This window comes from Fulmarus glacialis, unplaced genomic scaffold, assembly GCF_000690835.1.
Source record: "Fulmarus glacialis isolate BGI_N327 unplaced genomic scaffold, ASM69083v1 scaffold5782, whole genome shotgun sequence".
Taxonomy (NCBI): domain Eukaryota; kingdom Metazoa; phylum Chordata; class Aves; order Procellariiformes; family Procellariidae; genus Fulmarus; species Fulmarus glacialis.
In genome coordinates this window covers 70,412-89,879 of record NW_009197528.1, presented here as the reverse complement: position 1 = coordinate 89,879, position 19,468 = coordinate 70,412, and the positions used below count along the sequence as shown (strand labels likewise).

General features: G+C 38.5%; 1 protein-coding gene across 1 annotated transcript in view; it reads right to left on the bottom strand.

Annotated features, from left to right (window-relative positions):
• The window catches only part of LOC104072962 (contactin-associated protein-like 5), a gene marked incomplete at both ends in the record, with an annotated part of 104,594 nt that extends 85,473 nt beyond the window's left edge, over positions 1-19,121 (bottom strand). Inside the window, 2 exons of the mRNA XM_009572583.1 lie at positions 12,073-12,266; positions 19,011-19,121. Coding sequence (XP_009570878.1) covers positions 12,073-12,266; positions 19,011-19,121 — 305 coding nt within the window. The remainder of the gene's footprint in view (positions 1-12,072; positions 12,267-19,010) is intronic.
• Between the last annotated feature and the right edge of the window lie 347 nt (positions 19,122-19,468).

The window sequence follows — 19,468 nt, the reverse complement described above, 5'->3', positions numbered from 1 at the left end:
ACCTCCATGGCCATCAGATTTCAAAGAATCAGTTTCTCGAAGGGTGACTATCTTGCCCTTTCTTTGTCTGTATTTTTATGAGTCCCACAGGTTCTGCAGATAGCAGGATGGGAGAGCACATCTGAATGCTTTTTGCAGTACACAAAATTTCCTCCTCCTACAGGGAAATTCAGCAGCACACTCAGAAGCTACTAGACATGACCTCCATGGCCATCAGATTTCAAAGAATCAGTTTCTCGAAGGGTGACTATCTTGCCCTTTCTTTGTCTGTATTTTTATGAGTCCCACAGGTTCTGCAGATAGCAGGATGGGAGAGCACATCTGAATGCTTTTTCCTCACTATAGTACCTAATCTTGAGATTTACTGCCAACAAGAAGTTGTTACCTGTAAACGTGTCAATCATGAACTACGTGACTGCTATACAAATCACAACTACTTGAAATTTTCAAATTCATTCTACAGGGATAGCTTTTGCTTTGGCTGACTGAACTTTGTTATGGTTTGTTGTGTGTAATTTGTTAACATAATGTGCTCTCTACAGAAATCAGCTGCACACTTCAGCTGTCTGCACTGACGTAAAGGACGAAGAAACTTGGGAAAGGATCCAACTCTGCTTAGACATTACAAAATTGTTCTCAACACCAAAAACAAGAAAGTTTTGATTTTCTTTCCAGAGAAAACAAAACCAAGAAAGGGCTACATCAGTGCACTAGCTCCAAATTTTCTTCAGCATAAATAATTTATGGCTTTGCTTGTGTGCTTGTGATCTTGTAACAAGAAACAAGCTGAAATTAGAAAGTTTAAAGAGATTAGAGAGGACCACATATTGGGTACACATAAAAGCCTGAATATATGCATCTGGGACACAAATTAAAAGCAAGGAAAACTACCTATTGTAAAGAATGTACCTATGTAACGAACACAGTGACGGATGCTTGAACAATGATTCCATTGTAAACAACTTAGAAGCCATGAGGTGGAAATTTTACCTTAATTTCTAAAGAATAGCTTTTTTTTTCCCAGAGACTGCTTTATGGGAAAAATAATGAAGCGTGCCCTCTTCCTTGGAGAGAAAATCTTTTCCCTGAAGCACCAGCTAATGCAAGAAGGCAATATCTGAAAGATATCCTTCAAAGAGGATGAATCTTGGTATCTGCTCTCCTGACTAAATTCCATCTGTACTTATTTACTGAGTAATAGACCATAGAACGCTTTTCAGGAGGCATTTTTTTCAGTATTTTTTCTTTCCTTCTCCTAGTTAATTTTTTTAACTGAAGTCCAAATGAGAAAGCACCAAGAAGCATCTGCTGAGCATGTGCAACTTGCAAGTGTTACCATTAATGGATACTGCTAATGGAAAGATTTTGTTCACCAGGCACACATATATTATGACTGTCATTACAAACACTCTCAGTCTGAAGGACTTGACAAGGAGAGCTGAGTAACTGTGGACCAGCTCTGTGGTGCAGCATGAGCATCTGTGCCCAGAGACTACCAGGAAAACAGAGGTTTGGGTCTCACATGGAGGATGTAGGACACACTTTAGATGTTCAGAAAGTCTTCCGATGACAACAAAGTGTAAAATAGAATTAGAAAACCTGAATCCAGAACTTAGACTGCAGTTTTCTTTTGATACTACTATAAAACTCCTGCCCCGCAATCTCAAGAATCTCAATTCTCCCCCAACATCACACAAAGAAAAGATTTGAAAGCATCAGCCAAAATCAGCTACCATCCCAGTGCCATCAGAAAGGACCTGCACCTCTTGGATTTGTGGGGATTTATTGAAGGAGATTATATAGAATTGCTAAGCATTACCAGAGTGGCTTTAGTCTTCAAAACAGTTCCCAAGTGGAAGGTGTAAAGTTCTTTTGGATCAGCTTTCTTAAATTAACTGGCACAAGTTTGGATTCTTTCTTGACATTCTGTCAAGACATAGACCCTCCTGAGGCAACCATGACACATATTTTAAACTGACAGGCCTAATTTCCAAACGAAATAATTATTTTTGAGAACTGAACCTAAACATGAAATACTCGAAGACAGCCAGTCTCTCCACATAAATTCTCCAGTCTACCAAACCTCATCTCAGGAAAGCAAGAATCTTCTCCAGAGAAGATTTGTCCATTCTTATCACTGATGTGGGAGTCTGCATATTTAAAATAAAAATAAGTAACTCACATGAAGTGTTCCCTGCGTACAACAGCTTGACTAGTTTTTATTTGAGCTGAATCTCATCTCTCCTCCAGGCTGTAAAGGTGTGTGTGTATGTATATGTATACATATGTATATATATGTGTATATATATATGGAACCTTTTATCATATTTCCAGGACTGCATTTCTACCCCCAGCTCATGAATACTTGTTCCCTGACGGATGAAAGTTCTTCAAGTAATACTACTTCAGGATTTACTCTCTATCTTGATTTGCTCACACTTTATTTTATCTTTGATTACTAACCCCACAAACATAAGCTGAATCCTGCAGAACAGGTGTATGCAGCTCCCCAAAAGTGTCAGACGCATATTAAGAAGTTTCACAGTTAAGTTAAATTTCAAAGGAACATGGACAGGCTTATTTATTCTGCAGATACCAATTTTTCTCTTACTTTTTTTGTACCTCAAGGGATCTTCTAAGGATTTCTATCCTTCCCCATTCCTCTGAGAAACAGCTTTGAGATTCAAAAGTACAATTGGTATAATGACCTTCAAGATTAATGATTATATAAGTGTTTTTAAAATTCTCATGCAATAAAACTTGGAAGCCACTGAAAGAACATAAAATATACACCACACATTTGGAAAGGCAATGTATTTAAAAAGGTCCTCCATATTAAGAATAATACTTCTATTCATTTTTTAAAATATCAGTAATCTCACTAATAATTCTTTCTTAATTAAGCAACATATCTAATAAAGTATGTTAAATATTTATATTCTGTCTATATTAGGCATTAGAGAAACACCATTTCCAGACTTTGAATATTCCAGTAGAGGCATGGGCAGTTAAAAAAAAAAAATCCAATAGAACTTCCTAATGAGAATGAAAACAAATAATTTTAAAGTTCTTTCCACAAGGTAAAAAAAACCTTATTTTTTTCAGCCTCTGAAAAATAAATCTATATTATGCTGAAATTATTGGAGGGTTGGGAGGGAGGGAAATCTACGAAGAGCATATTTCCAACACTGTAAAGATGATGTCACTACAGAATTTCTGGGTTAGCACAAAGGCAAGAAAATATTACTTATCAGACAATTCTAATTGGATGGCTGTTTGTTTTTTGGGGGTTTTTTTGGTTTTTTTTTTTTTTTTTTTAAATATGTAACAGGGCCACCTCAGTTAAGTAGAAACATCAGTTTCTACTTTATAAGTCAGTTCAGTAGAAAAAGTGAAAAAGTCATTGATCCCTGTGTTCATCCAAAGAAGAATTGTGGAGTAGAATTTTAGCCGGTACGTTTCTTTATCCTTACAGTTCTGGCATCCCTGAAGATGAAGGACCCCAGCAACAGCAATAGTCTCCCAATCAGACCAGAAAAGAGAAATGCAACAGAATACCCACATAACTGAAGAGACTTACAGAACATGGAAACTTTCACAAATGGCCTAAAAAAATTAAAGTTTTAATACATTAAGGTCCTCCCTCTAAATCATCCAGGTCCTTGCACGATACCTGATTTTCCATCTCCCCACACCTGCATTGCCACTATGCAAAAATCCAATTTTAATGTTGAAGAAATGTTTACGTGAACACAACCCTTTTTCAAGAAAGTATCTCAGAAGTGGTTTGTAGGGGCCTCTTTGCAGCTGATGGGTGTCTAGTAGTAGGAAACACCAAATATATTAACTCAAAGTGGAATACAAATCTACTAACCAAGGAGACAGGAAGAGGATGAGCAGAAGTAAGAGATCCTTGGTTTCTGCTGATGCTGACTGAATATGTAATGAAAAAGGTCTTTATTTCCATCTTAGGTATTAAACCTCTGGTCATTATCTATAGCTTTCTATCTCTTTGTCTGTCTCTCTCCTCCTCTGTCTCCTCATCTCCATTTCAGGTATCACGGTAAATCTCTCCTTTCTCCTCTTGTCCTTCCAAGGTGCTCACCAGTTTACTAGCATGTCTTATCACTAAACCTGGTGTCTATATAACATCACACTCCTTTGCTTAGCCAATACTCTGTCAATGTTTAATATTTTAGTAAAATCCCAGTCCTAGAGTGGTTTGCCTCTTCTTCTTATGTACGATTTCCACCAGCCACAAGCAACAGGTTTCTACTCTGTTCATGAGCTTCTCACTACAGGAATAATCCAAAGCTTAGAAAGGGCTCAGAGCAAAATAGGTACGATCTTACAGCAGTTACTGAAGGCCAACTGCAAAGAAACTCACTAAGACCTGAGCTCTGGAAGCATATCCAGCTGGTTTTTTGTTGTTGTTGTTTGCACCTTCCTGTCTCCACGTACTCCATGAGCAAACGCCCCAAAAGCTCCCATCACCCTCCCAGTAAGGACCCTGCACAAACAACTCCCAAAGATGTCAAGTGTTTCTCCTTATGCATTTAGCCATTGATCTGGCTGCTACCAGGATGCTCAGCAGCACACAATACAAATGAGCTGTTTGCATTAGAATCATTCAATTTGAACAGGCTTTTTAAGATGATAAAAACTCCAGATCTCTTTACCAACCCCAGAATCCACTCAATCCTGATTAATATGACCCAGAAGGACTACGGAAATTAGCACAGGCTTCACTGGGAAATTGTAGAAGAAAAATATTTGCATATTGTATTCTGTAAAGGCTCTTTCCTGGTTGAGTATCTATAGCTATGGAAGAAATTTGAGGAGTCAGGTAACTTCTCACTGCAGCACCACAGTCAATCCAACTATTATTGTTTCAGAATGGTTTTCAGCTGTGGGCGGATCAGCTTTAGTGCTTATCCCTGGGACGTTTTTATTTGGCTAATCTTTGTAAATTGTTTGCTACGAAAAAATTAATGATGCATTTTCCTTTAGCAAAACAGCTTTACCATTTGTTCTTTGCTCTACACTGCTTTCTCATTTTAGTCCATTTGCAAATGGTCATTTGCTCACCAGAGGTGAAACTACAAATGGATTAAAGCACTATTTGTTCCATATTTATTTATAATTTGTAAAGGCACCTATTTATAGCTTCACATACCATAGAACACGATTTGCAAACATGAATAATGAAACTTGGTCTACTGATATAAAGGAGTTGCTGACTAAAATCCTCCATCTGAGAAGAAACGTCCACTATTTTTCCACATTAGTCATCTTAGTGTGCTGCCACTAACATTTATTCTCTTAATAGATGCCTGGAAGGGAAAACAATAGCTTTCTGGCTGTGGCAGACAAATCTGCCAAAGGCAGTTGGAAGACACATATGTTTTAAGGCCAGACTTTACCAACCAGAACCACGCCAAACACTCCTTCCACTCCAATCTGTTAGGGCCAACAGTGTGGAGTCATACCCTATAGTCCCTATAGGTGGCATGAAGCAGTAAAGAGAGAACATTGTACAGAAGATCTGGGATGTAGGAATGAGAAATCAAAGAACATTTCACAGCCTTCCTATGCTAAATGGTTACAGACAGGTAAATTTCAGGCAACTTGCAAAGGAATAAGACTGGGAGGTCAGTGATGATGGCACAGTCTGCAAATAACCACATTTCTTGCAGTTTCCTAGGTCAGGGTGAACTGCTGCCAAATACCAAGCATGGAGAATTACTCAAGACATCACTGATGGATATGATGTTAATATCAGCATTAAATTCTCCAGACTCCACCTTAATATTGCTTTACAGTTAACCAACTATAAAAGCACATTGTAAGGTCACAGAATTCATACAAAATTCAGTTAGCTTAAGGCTAACTCAAGTATCTCAACCTTAAAGGGTAATTTGCAATCTAAGTATATCCATTTTATTCAGGCATAAATCCATACAGAGTGCATTTAACAAAAACAGATATACTGACACTTTGAATTATCCTCCCAAATAGAGGACTGCCCTGGTGATATCAAGAAAGATTTTCTGAGAACATGCTCAAGAGGCCAGGTTTGCAGCGAGCTCAGTAAGCTAAACCAGAATTAGAAGCAAATTAGTAACATCCGAACAGCATCTTGGAATCAGACAGTCTTAAATCAGAACAGTCCTAAATACCACCAATGGGTAATGGCTGCCTCTTCAAAACCTGTAATAACATAGCTCTTACAGGAAAAGCCTTACTTCCCTGCAGCAAGACTGAATTGGTTCCTTCATTCCTACTTGAAAGTAGCAATTGTTTTTTTTTCTTCTTTGCTTCTTAGCATAAAGGTGATAGAAAAGAAAATAATTCATAGATATTTTCTGTTTAACACCTATTTGCCTGGCAATAATTACTGTGCATAGAGGAGATGAAATATATCTGAACACCAGTACAGCCAGAAGCATTATAACAAGACAAGCAGAAACTCATTCTCTAATCCAAGCAAACAATGTAGGACTTCTCATCACTATGGGTAGGATTTTGCTCTGGCCTTGCTTGGAGGGCATTAGGACTAGGAGCTAAAAGATGCTTTAGAATAAATTAGCACAACTATAAATCTGACAAGAAGATTAATATTCTAACTATGTTCACGATAATTAACTCACCAAAACAGTTCCACAATCATTATCCAGCTAGAGTGGAAGTGAGAAAGTTTACAGCACTCCTGTAGATTTATAAGCCAATTAAGAGTGACCCTCCTCTAGTTTTCATTAGAAAAGCCCCTGGTTCAGCAAAAGCTCACACATGCAAGCAGGAGTTTTCCTGAGGAAAGGGGATGCAAGGGATCTTTATCACCTCTATTAAACACTTTTCCTGCTCCTCTGAGAATTATATATTCCTAGTGCATCCTCAGCCTCCTGTCAACTCTCCAGCCCTTGCACAGCACCCTCACCCCTGCAAGAAGTGGGACTGACACTGTGGCACTTCTCTGTGGGGGAAGCTCTGCACTGGACCATGACCCAGGTGTCATGGTCCAACACCAGAGATGCACTTCCTATCTTGTGATCCAGCTTTGGGGTTAGGGCTCGCAGTCTCCCTTCCACCCAAAGCCACCTTCTCCCTTCCGTGTGCGGTTGACAGCAAATGTGTAAAAAAGCTTCACCAACTAACAGTCAACTCCAAACATCTGCTTAATATGTGCAAGTATGTGCATGTGCTTGCACAGAGTATGAAGTATCTCCTTGCTATTTATGCCATTTTTCCCCTTCATTGCCTTTCTGCACAGATTCATTGTTCTAATATAAGAGCCTTCTCTGCCACCATCAGAGCAGTCTCCCTTTATCTCCAAATCCATAACTTCCCTTTCTCCTTTCAAAACCTTGTCTAAAGAACATTTTTTCTCCTTTTGTTGCATACACTTAGGCCTGCTCCATCCCCTTTCCCTTGTGTCTTCCTGCATAATTGCATTTTTCAGCTTTGTAAAGTATTTTTCAATATAGATAGCGTAAAAATTGCTATCTAAAATGAAATAGCATTGTATCACAGCCCACACTTTTGTCCCAGTAATATACACAATTTGGACTGACTCAAGCTGTGGTGCGTATGCAGGTAAAGTAAATTCTGAATTATTCAACACTTAAAAACACCAAAAAATCATTTACTTGTTACAAGCAATAAGATTTATGTTTTACGTCTCCCAGTCAATAGCTAGTGTGTCCACACACAGCTGATTTATCCGTATTGAAAATATAATTATAAGTCTAGTTTGCTCTGAACCACAGAGTCCTTTTGTAACAAGATTATTTAAATACAAATGGGGTTGGAAAATTGGTTTTAAATGGCTAATCTGTCTTGTCTTCAACTCCAGCTGCAGAATTTACTAACATCATAAACACAGGCTGAGTGAAAACGTAAGAGGTTTTCTGATTCTCCTTGCGATCTGTCTATGCAGCGCTCATTAACGGTGAAGTTGATGGGAGCTGTATGCATGCCATGAGAGGAGGATAATAAGCCTTGTAATCTCGATAAAGAGAGAGGGATTTTTACTAGTGATGTGTCATATATACTGGTGTGCAAATGTCTGTCTTATCGGCAGCCCAATAAAGAATTTATGTACCCAGGTCTCAGGTGCACTAAAGGACACATATGCCATACGGGTGGACAAAACCTATACCCAGATGGCTGGAAACAACTCCTCAGGAGCACCACTTGCAATATGGAGCATCAGATATTTGTGAAGACATGATTAGGAAAAGTTTCATCTGGGAAGATTTACTCAGGGATTATGAAAGGAGCTATTGCCTTCCTGCTGTCTCCACCAAATGTAGCCGATGGCCCATGACATGCAGTGGGGAAAGGCTGGGTCAATACGTCCTCCTCCAAGAGAGCCCTCCGGTACAGCCAGCGGGGAATACCCCATAACTTTGTCTCTGGGTCATGCAGATGGGCTGGGAGAAATTGTAGTTCAAATCTGACTTGGGTTGAGTAGAGATTAAGGATTTCTGCCAGTTTTATTTTAACAGACATAGTGGAGAAGAAATTTCAAGACCCTGTTTTCCTTTGCTGGAATGCAAACAAGTTAAAACCAAGTGAAACCTCAAATTTCTACTTTAAATCAAATGCTTGCCTTGGAAGTCAGGTACTTCTTACACCCTTCTTTTCAGCAATTCAATATATCGTTATTCTGTCAAATGGTTCTCCACATAGTTATATTGCCTTCAGAAAACAAACAAATTCACCAGACAATCTAGGTCCCTTATACTGATACATAATCTCCCCTTTCAACAGCTGCAAATGAATGACAAGTTGTCAGCACTGAGCAATTAGTGTGAGACATTCAGTAACATCCATACAGCAAAGCACAAACGTCCAGCTAGTTTTACTAAACTAGAAGCTGTATCAGCACCTGACAGTGCATATCAATATTTCATATTGATACAGCAGACGTCATCTAATGATCTCCAGGCAATAACGGTTTAGATTTCACAGCCCCATCTGAGCTATGAGTCAGTGTTGACCACCTCTTAAGTTCGGAACTGCACAGCTTTCTGAAACAAAAAGCAATAAAATAGGTAAACTTCTAGCCCTTTTAGCTATGCACAAAAATTTAAAAAGGAAATCTTAAAAAGCTCAACCTCCTGGGGGACATAGAGAATACTAAAATCCTGTCCTAAGGACAGAGAAAAAAAGCTTCAAAGTTAAAGCCTGCGGGGCGCATATGTTTCCAACCTGATCATCTGAGATTTCCGAAGTGGCACATTTTCCACAATAACCTAGATTTTAACCCCTCCACTCCCTGTGGGTAAGAGGTAACCTGATAACTTGCCACCTTGCTCTGATGTAGGAGACTCCTACCCTGAATCCTGCTTTGACATACCACCCTACCCACTGCAAAAAAAGAATGGGATACAGATTCCTAAGGTTGAAACTACCTATCTTGTGACAGATTGGTACAGTGTACACCATCACAGATTGTGATAGTGGAGGCTACCCTGGGGTGCTGCTTTCCTATCCCTGTGAAATGGTCCACTCCACTGCCTTCCCTTAAGTCAAGGGCAACGGTTCTTTCCTTGAGGTGTGCAATGCAGAACTTCCCTTACAGCTATTTAACAGCCAGGTGTTTAGGACAAGCACCATGGTGTGCTTGTCCTCATTTCATCCAAAGGTCTGCCTTTTATAGAAAAACCTTCAACAAACGGCTGGACAGAACACTTCTGGTTTTCTTTTTAGTTACAAAAAAAAGCCTAAGGAAAGGATTACTGACAATAAAGCAGAAACACAGCAAAATTTGAAATTATAATTCTATACACACTTCTGAAAGCCTCTTTGGCTTTCCTCTTTGTGCTCTGAATGGCTCTCAAGATTGAATTTAATTCAGTGAAACAAATCCAAAAGTGCCAGGAAAAAAAAGAATCAACTTTCTCTTTGGTTAGAATAAAAATTGTACACACGTAATTCTTGATCTTCATTAATTCCATGGGCAGGCATACAAGCTCCTAGGTGTTAATGAGACTTGCCAGTTTGGGTGGACTGTAGAAGTCTAATGAAATGTCAAATGAGCCCACTTTGGATTTTCACTAACAGATTCTTCCAGCAGCAAAGTTTGGTGATGCATCCTAACAATCCTTTCAAGCCCTGGGGATGTGGAGCAAATCATTCTTCTGGACTGGAATTATGTTACTGGCTTGCATGGTCAGTGCAACTTGTAGAAACTAATGCGAGGGAAAGAATATCCAAATCCTTCCTCCAGAGTTACCTTTTCCAAATCTAAATTCTATTTCATTTTTCCTCAGTTATATACAACACTATCCTCTGTAGCCTATGATGGTTTCCATTAAAAAGTGTATAAAAATTACCCCTCCAGAAAGCATGCTTCCAGATCTACTGAAGCTTTAGAACTTGTGTCAGGGTCTGCTCTGAATCACCTTCATGCCCGATCACTTAGTAAAACAAGAGAGTTCAGGTTCTTCATAAATCCTAATTCACTGTCAAATGCCTGCTAGGCTTTTTCTTATTCTTGTGTGCAATACTAGGTGCCAGATCAGAAACTCACAAAATTGGATCCTTAGGACATGAAGATATGCTATGGTAAATTCTACATGTTTTCTTTTCAAGTTTCCCTTTAAGAAGAAAAAATTACAAAAGAAAATAAAAGATCAAGGGTTTCCAAAAAGAAAAGTACTGAAAAGTTAGACAACTAAAAAATTGATTTGTCTTAATATAAAATTTTTAAAAGACACATAATATTTTCAGGGAAGGAAGCACTTAATGACACCAACTCTGTAAATATATCTTAGTTCTGGATTTCTGAGTCCCAAGGGTGGAAGTCAAGAGCCAGATTAAATGATCACTATATTAAGTCCAGAATGAAATTCCACTGTTTTTAAACATTAAAAAAAAAAAAAAAAAAGTATAAGTATCTGGAGCAAAGCCAGCCTAATATAACTTCATAAGTGACAGGTGAAGGAGAGCCACACTTGACAACTTTATGACCATCTTTGGGCCAAAGGTGCCTTTCTAAAGGAAGAAGGATTTCATTAGTTTTCCTTAAATCAAACCATGATAAAACAAAGAGAGTGGCAATGCAATGGATTTTAAAACTGCAGAAGTTACTCTCCCCGTACATGCATCCCTACTGCCTGCAACATGCTCAGGAAAAAATTAAGCAGCCCTTCTTCCTTCTTCCTACTGCAGCACAATTCTCCTCATTCACAATCATTATGTTCTGAAAGCAAAATCCGCTTTTGAGACACAACATTTAAGCAAGATGTTAACCAAAGAAAAATTTAAGACAAAACCAGAAGTCTTCTTGATCACCCTTAAAATGTTTCCTTTTATTTTCATGAAGAATATGTTTAATTTACTACTGCATACTGTCATGCTAGCAAGGCTATTGATCCTCAGAAATACAGAATAGAGCACAGAGAGGATGCTACCATTCATTAATAATTCACTAACAATTCACATTTTCCATATGAAAGGAAGACTTTTAAACTTCTCCATCCAAACCTGAGGTGGCATTGCACTGACAGCATCTGGCATGGCCACACATTGAACTTGTGACACAGCAAGCGTCAAGCCTGCATTAAAATTTTAGGAAAAGCCTTGAGCACTTTCAGTGTATCTGCTAAATTATCCCACAACTCGTGCTGCAGCTCCAGCCTTCTCCAGCCGAGGAGCAATTTACCACCCACTTCCCCCAGCATGAGCTCTGCTGTTCTGGCCAGCAAGCGTGCATAAGACACGGAGTTAATGTCCGTATTTCCCAGAGAAAGTATGTAAGTGATTAGCCCCATTTACCCTGGTGTGCCTGAATCAAAGCCAACCAGGCACAGAAGCGTGCAGGTCATTTTGAGTGCCCTGAGCATCCTCATAGTCTGAAAAACAATGTAGTCCTGAGGGCTTAAACCTGTATTACACAGACAGTCGGTGACATAACCCATTTAGATCTAAACACCCTGTAGACTCGCTCGGGTCTGCTCCCTCACCACTACAGCACTCCTCTGATCTGAAACCAAAGCCGTTTCTCCAAATGAGAGCCTGATCCAGAAAGATCTGGAGCCAAAGGCATCCGCAGTTCAGACCTACCCAGATGGTGTCGTCTTGTCTGTACTGTTTCCAGTTGCGGCCGGTGTCGCTGAACATCAGTGTATAGCTGGTTACCCAGTCTGAGCTCCCGTACCTGCCCTGGGTAGCGACCGCGACAATCTCCACTCTGTCTCCCAGATCAACCTGGAGCCACTGCTGCTCGTTTGAGTCCAGCGGGGACCAGCCACCAGCTCCTGAAAGAGATTGGATAAAGATAATTCAGACGACAATGGCAACACGAGAAATTATACTTCAGAAGGAACCATGTTATTATTTCAGGTCATCACAGAGGAGTCTAATTCCTGAACATACAGTTGTTTGTTCATATTTTTGTATTAGGAAATATGCTACATGGGGTGTGCTTCCTTAAGGTTTTCTTAATTAACCTAAAGTTAAAAAGGATTTTTGAATTTCTAAGAAATTTTAAGGATGTCTATTCTTTATCAGCAGGACAAATTTCAGTGAGGCCCGTCCTCAGTCAAAAAAAAAAAAAAAAAAAAAAAAAAATCATATCTATTCCCTCCTCACAAACTTGTGCAAATCTTGGAATGCTGATTTCTAACTTCTAATCTGCTTTGACATTTTCTTTTTTGTTACACTTTGAAAGACATGCAAAAATATTAGTTATCTTGATTTGCACCCTATTAAGTATTTGAAAGAATGGTTTAGTTACCGATTGTAAATGCACTTCAGATAGTACGTTGTAAAGCTAGAGACCACTTGATTGAACAACTTCACGCTGGAAACTAGCCTCTTCCTTACACAAGATGCTTGTTAAGTGAACATGTATTTTATCTTAAACAAAAGAACAAACAAGATCTTCATAAGGACAAAGATGTGTTGCCAATTATCAGTTTCCATGATCCACTTCTCTATTCCGGAATGGAGACTTCAGAAGTCACGATCACATGCAAGCTGATAGCTTGTAACTCGTGTTTGTCCTTTAAAAGTAAAGGTATGTACTAGCCCTTGAATTCTTTTAGAGATTAAACAGGCTCATGGTAACACCAAGCCCATGAAACACAGAACCACAACCACTGTTTGAATTTCACCGCTTCACTTATTACAGTAATTGTGAGCTTATGATTAAAAAGGCAAATCCTTCCAGACTGGAATATATTATTTTATGTTCTCTTGTTTTCTTTTACACCCTTAAATCATAGATTTATTTTCTTTTACCTTGTTTCTACTTGCAGACATTTATTCTCCATATACACCCAGCGTACACTTCAGCCTTACAAATAAGCGAACAATGCAGCTATGAAGAACACAGAAGCCATTAACAAAGTATCCAAAGCAGCAAATTTTCAGGCTGTCACTGCTTCTGCAACCCATCATCTTCTATGCTTTGCTATTATTAATGAAGTTTACAAATGCACTTCTGTGTCATTACAATGAACAGAATCACATTGGGAAGGAAAGGGGGAAATACAGAGTTGAGAGTAAAGCATTAACAATTCTTCAGGTAAACTACAAGAATGATTCCAAATATGCGTTTCCAAAGAAAAAGCATCCCTAAACTTTGGTTATAAGTAGCTGGGTTTACCTTAATATCTCAGTCTTATTAACTGATCTGTCTCAAAGCTGCTCCATGAATAGTTTATTGAAGTGAACTGAGTTGAAAGATCAATAGATGTGGCTTATATCAAAGAAGTCAATTTCAATAACTTTGCCCTTTAAAAAAATTCTTGATTTTCCTGGACCACATTGGATTTGCCAAGTCACATTTGAAATGCCTTTGTCTAAGAATAGGTGTTACATTTTTGATTATTTACAGTTCATTAAACTAAGATTTAGTCCCAATTCCTGAAACAGAAGTGTGTTTATTCCATTGCTAGAATTGAGTATCAATCCCTGCTCCCCTGGATGACTCAGTCTTCACTTGTCTACCAGAAGTCTCTAGGGAAAACAGTTTGAAAGCAAACTAATGCATGCTGCTTGCTAGCACCATGCTTTATTTTTACCTTTTTCAGTCACAACAGAAGTCTTCATCGTCATTGTGATTATTTTACCTGCCTTAAATAGAATACTCTCCCCTATGAGCATGCCATGAAAGACCTAAAAAGAATATTAGGAATTTCATTACTCAATTCTTCTCTGTCTACTTCATCTCTCTCTCTTAATGCCATACAGATACATAGCTTAGAAAAGACTGTAGTACTTCCTGCTAAAAATCCTTACAACATTTCTTCCCCCCTCTTTTCCTTTTCTTATTTTAAATGCCATATAAAGAATGTTTCTGTCTGGCTTTTAAGATACAAGCTATATCACTGTGTTCCAAGACAACAAGCTGCATATTTCTCTTGCAGAGAATTGAGACTAATGTACACAGGACCCAAAGGAAACCTTCCTTTAGATTGTAATATCCAATATCTGAAATAGACTGTGAAACACTATAGTTGCTGCTTTGTTTACAGTTTTATTCCAGGAACTGGCAGGACACAGAAATTCAGTTCAGAAGTTCTGGTAGGTCTGTCGCACAAAGTTGTTCCCTTCAACACTCCAGAGAACTTATTATAGATGTTTTCAGTAAATATTAAAACAAAGGTGGGCACTTTCATCTTTCCTTCATTGTCTCTTCAATCAGTCTTTCTACAACATAAAAAACAACAACTAGATGGAGGAAAATCACTTACTATAAGTAATTTGTTTGATGTTTCCCATTTAAAAAAAAAAAAAAAATCTTTCCTTTCTCTGTTCTAGTTTATATATAAAGTTCTTAAGCCAAGCTTATTACCACATGTACTTTCCAGTAGTTTGTGAAACATCATAACTAGCATCTACTCTACGTAGTTTATGCTCTCTCCCTTCTGCTGCTAGAAGCGGCAGAAAGGTGTTATGCTTTCCACAAAAGTATTTTGCTTTACTATGCACTGCTATTTTCCAGTTTGAGCACAGCACAAGTTTATCTTTTCGAAGTAAGTCAAACAAATGATACACACTGAATGGAAATTTGGGAGATCTGTGGTGAGTTTGAGCTCTCAAATCACAGATTACACGACATCTCTGAACTGCATATCTCTTCACACGAGCACATTTGTCTGTCGGGAGTGTCAGTCTACATGTAAGCACTGCATGACACAGCAGTGACACCTACTCGTGGCATAACCTCTCCAGAAGCTCGTCTTGCAAGAGAGATGTTATTGGTTACAGACTATGTCTTTGCAGAACAGCAGCTGTTTCATACACCTTTCCCATAGGAAAACAAATTTTGTATTTCCCTCTTCCAAACCTTCCACCATTACCATTTCCACAGATGGACAGTAATTCTACTGACTTGTCAGAATGACAGTTAAAACCCCTGCAACAGCAAAGCTGCATTGGCTGCGTGACTGAGGGCAGAACTAAAGCTTTTCCCATCGGTCCTCTCTCACTTCTAGTAAAGGATTAAGCAAACACATAACTTCTTCTTACTTTTGTGGGTATCCCAAATCCTCACCAAATACTGCTGTGACTGCCAAAAATCAGTAAATATTCTTTTTCCTCCATATTTGCTCTCTTACACAGAACAGGTGGCACAAGGGATACTGGCATCTTTTTCCAGCACAATCTGTGTCTGCACATTTCTTTTATGCATATCATTCCTTATAGTGTGTCACACCCCACCCCATACGTTTTTTAGTAAGTAGCAAAAAAGCACATCCAACATATAGCGACTCTTCTACAGCCATTTGTTCCTCTACCCACCAGTGGTGTTCACCCTGGGGAACGTTTGTCAGGGCAGGCCCAGGACAAGAGAAAAGAACATAGGATGCAAAGGCTCTAATAGGCAACAAGCAGGACTACTGAAGACACAATATTTACAGGACATCAACGCCTTTGAACAGATACAAGCATAACCCTGACACCATTTTCCTGCAGTTGGGCACAAGGAAATTGAAGAGGACTGCAAATCTTTTATTAATAGTGTGGCATAAACATAAAACAGACAAAATGTGGCTCTGATTACACCCACCAGATCTGTACATTCGTTTTTAGGTAATCTGGAAAGTACTGATGTATGAAGATGCTACATTGCCTCTCTTACAAGAAAACAGGAGAGGACGCTCAAAGTCAACACATGCTTGGCACTTTGTATGCTCCTCAGACATGATGTTGTCATTTCCCCATTCTGCCCACCAGGTTCCCATTGGCGTTGATAGGATTCTGTGCATTGCGAAAAGGCTACACCATCATTCCTCGCAGTTCACACATTTCACATTTTCTGCAGATCATTTCAGGGGAGAGGTTCAACGTGGTATGGAGAAAATGTCCTAGTGGAGAAACAGTACTACAGGAATAGGATACATTGCTCGTATTCTCCATGGCAACAAATTATAATGCTAGAAATATGAGGAGAACAAAGATCAGATGGTTTCTCAGTTGGAGACCCATATGACTGCAAGAAATACGTTCAAATACTTTTTTTCTTTTTCAGACCATTTGTACATTTTGCCATAATTATTCAAGAAATTGCACTTAAGCCCAGTGTTATGCAGTCAATGTTCCTTGATGTTCCACAGGGCTGCTCAGGATGCCCATACTTATTTGTAGTTTATTAATATGAAGCAGAGGGAATGCTTGTTTCCATCCTACAGTGCCTTACAAACAGCTCAACTGGCTTTATATTGTGCCACAAACTCTTTTGCTGAAACTAAGTGCTTTCCTGCTGCAGAATTTTACTTTAATGCCCAGATCAAACACTTCCTGGCCACAAAACAAGTTCCTTTTGACATTATATATGTTTTGTATTCCTATACATAATTACCTATACTGACTACTCAGGCTGAGAGCTAATAGAGAACTGAAAAAGCTCAGTTGATACAGTCATATTGTAGTAATTTTCTTATTCTTTTTCATTATTTATTTACTGTAAACAAAAAAGCTGATTAATCCCTCTCATGGGTAAGTAATATATTTCATACCTCAGAAGCATGTTTATCAAGATTATACTAACTGCTTTACTCTTACCAGTAGAGATTTACCAGCATTTTAATTGAACGCTTTTAGCAGTTCATACAAAGCTTTACTCACGGGTAGTTTGCGTGGGGTTTTTTTTTAATGGCACATTTCACTGCTGCAGGCCTTTTTTTAAGCAACAGCCTTTCAGTTATTGTTAACTGTTCCTGAATCAACTTGATGAATTAGAACTTTCTATTGATGTAGGTCTGGATGGTGTTTTATAAATTCATCTTCACCTGTTGTATTCATATTTACATTAACAAATATATTTATCTGGTTTTCTACGTTGAGGCACTGTTACTTGCAGCACTGTCTTATCAATTACAAACAAAGCTAAGCCAACTCATCAAACATTATCAGAAAGCCATGGCACAGTCCTTGTTAGCAAATATTATTGCTTGTAAATATATCTACTGTTTGCATTCAACTGCCAGCCAAAGAAAGCTCCTTCAGCCACCATCTACCACTGCTTGCTCCTCCAACCCAAGATGAAGTACCTGTATGAATTCTGTTGGCACTACATCTGTGCTTTTCTACAAAAGTAGAACAACAAAAGAATTAAGCAAGGTAGAATTTAGCTTCTAGGTCCCTGTGTTGGGCTTAACTCATCAGTCATCACATAAGCCTTCAAACATGAAATAAAAGTTGCTGAAACAACTTCCTTGCTTAGGGCTCAGTTTCAATACTCTGTTTTCCTGTTCCCATGATTTGTGCCAAAAGATGGCGTGGACCTTACCAATGCGATACTGTATGTCTAAAAAACTAGAATACCTTACACCCCTCTATATGGCAAAACTACTCTAGCACCGCTAAATAAGACCTACTTCATTTTCTGCCCTTAAATTGCAATAATTTTCAATTTCTTTTAGATATTGTTAATATCACTTTAAAATATAGTACAGCCAGAGCTTGACTTGCAATAATATTGACTTTGAATCTCTTCCTCTTTTCTGCAGGTAAAATTAGTCATTAGAGCCATTCGTAAAATCGCGTAAGCACGTCTATTCACTGTCCCAGCTAGCACTTGGAGACAAAGGCAGAGCAAACTCAAATATCATGCTCAATGTTTACAACTTTCTTTTACAACTTTTTACGTTGAACAGCTGCCATACCACCTTTTACTTGCTGAGGAACTCTGGTTCAGGAGTTTAAATATGATCTAGTAACTCCCATCTAACACTTCTCTAATGATTTCGCAACTCCTTATCATTTAGTGCCACGCATCTAAGAGAGAGCTCTTTACTGTCTTTCTGTAGATTTATCAGTGTTTCATTAAAACAGACGTTTCAGAGATTATGTTTAAGTAGGAAAATTCTCATTTGTTTTCTACTAATATACTTTCTAGTGTTTCTGATAATGAAAATCATATGTAATCTGATAATAAAGGGCTTTCCTCTTTTTGAGGCTCTAACCTGGGAATAAGATGGGAGCCAACAACCCAAATTTGCAACGCAGTGTCAAATGATGTCCTAGATACTGCCAACTTCTCTTTTCTGATACCAAGTTTGATCCTAATAGTTTCACTTTGTGTGTGAACTCATTATCCGGGCCTCAAACATTCCTCATTGCAAATGTCTGCAAAGCTTTTTCATCCATTTTCACTATTTCTGCGGAGTTGTGTAATCATCGAATTCCACTGGAACTTTAATATCTAGTTGCTACTAGCTTTAACAAGCACCTATATTTTAGAATAGGGTCTTCAAGCCTAATGACCTTCAAGCTCTAAAGATTATGGGAACTCTCTTCAAAGGCAAAAAGACTATCTGAACTTCCTGCAGGATGTTTCTACAAGAGAAGTTTCACAGAAAGCTTCACATTCAATAGAAGTTTTCTATAATAGAGGGAGGAATTGCTCCTAAAAGAGCTCTCACAGAAGCATAAACTAACGGCTCTATTCAACTTGGCTCTGAATGTACTGCATACAAACAACATTAAAAGTTATTCTTTGTAAATGTAATTAAAAATAATAGTTTAGGCATTTCATACTGCAACCTTACCATCTCGCCTGTTGAGCTTTGCAAAGCTGGGACTGTGAGTACTGAAGAGCTCAGAGGAACTGGTAAGGGCTGTTGAAGGTAAGGGAGATACCAATGCATCATCACAATTATCTAAAAAAAAAAGAAAAAAAAAGAAAACATAAAGAGGTCATCATCACATGAGCAAACAAATAATGCCAACTTGCGCTATCTCGAGATAGTGTTTGTTTCTACTTAGTAGACAGAGACTGGAGAAAGAGCACACTTGTGTTTGAATTCACTTGCAAGACTGAAATTTACCCCCCAGAATGACAGTCTGGTGGGATGGCAACTGGATGGGAGCTGTTGTTAAAACATCAAATACTTGAAAAGCTTGAAAATATTGTCCTTTCAGAGAATGCAATTTGATGATCTACCCTTCTTCCTTCATTTCTTCCCCAAGCTCACTCACATATACAAATTAGTTTTGTTCACTCAAA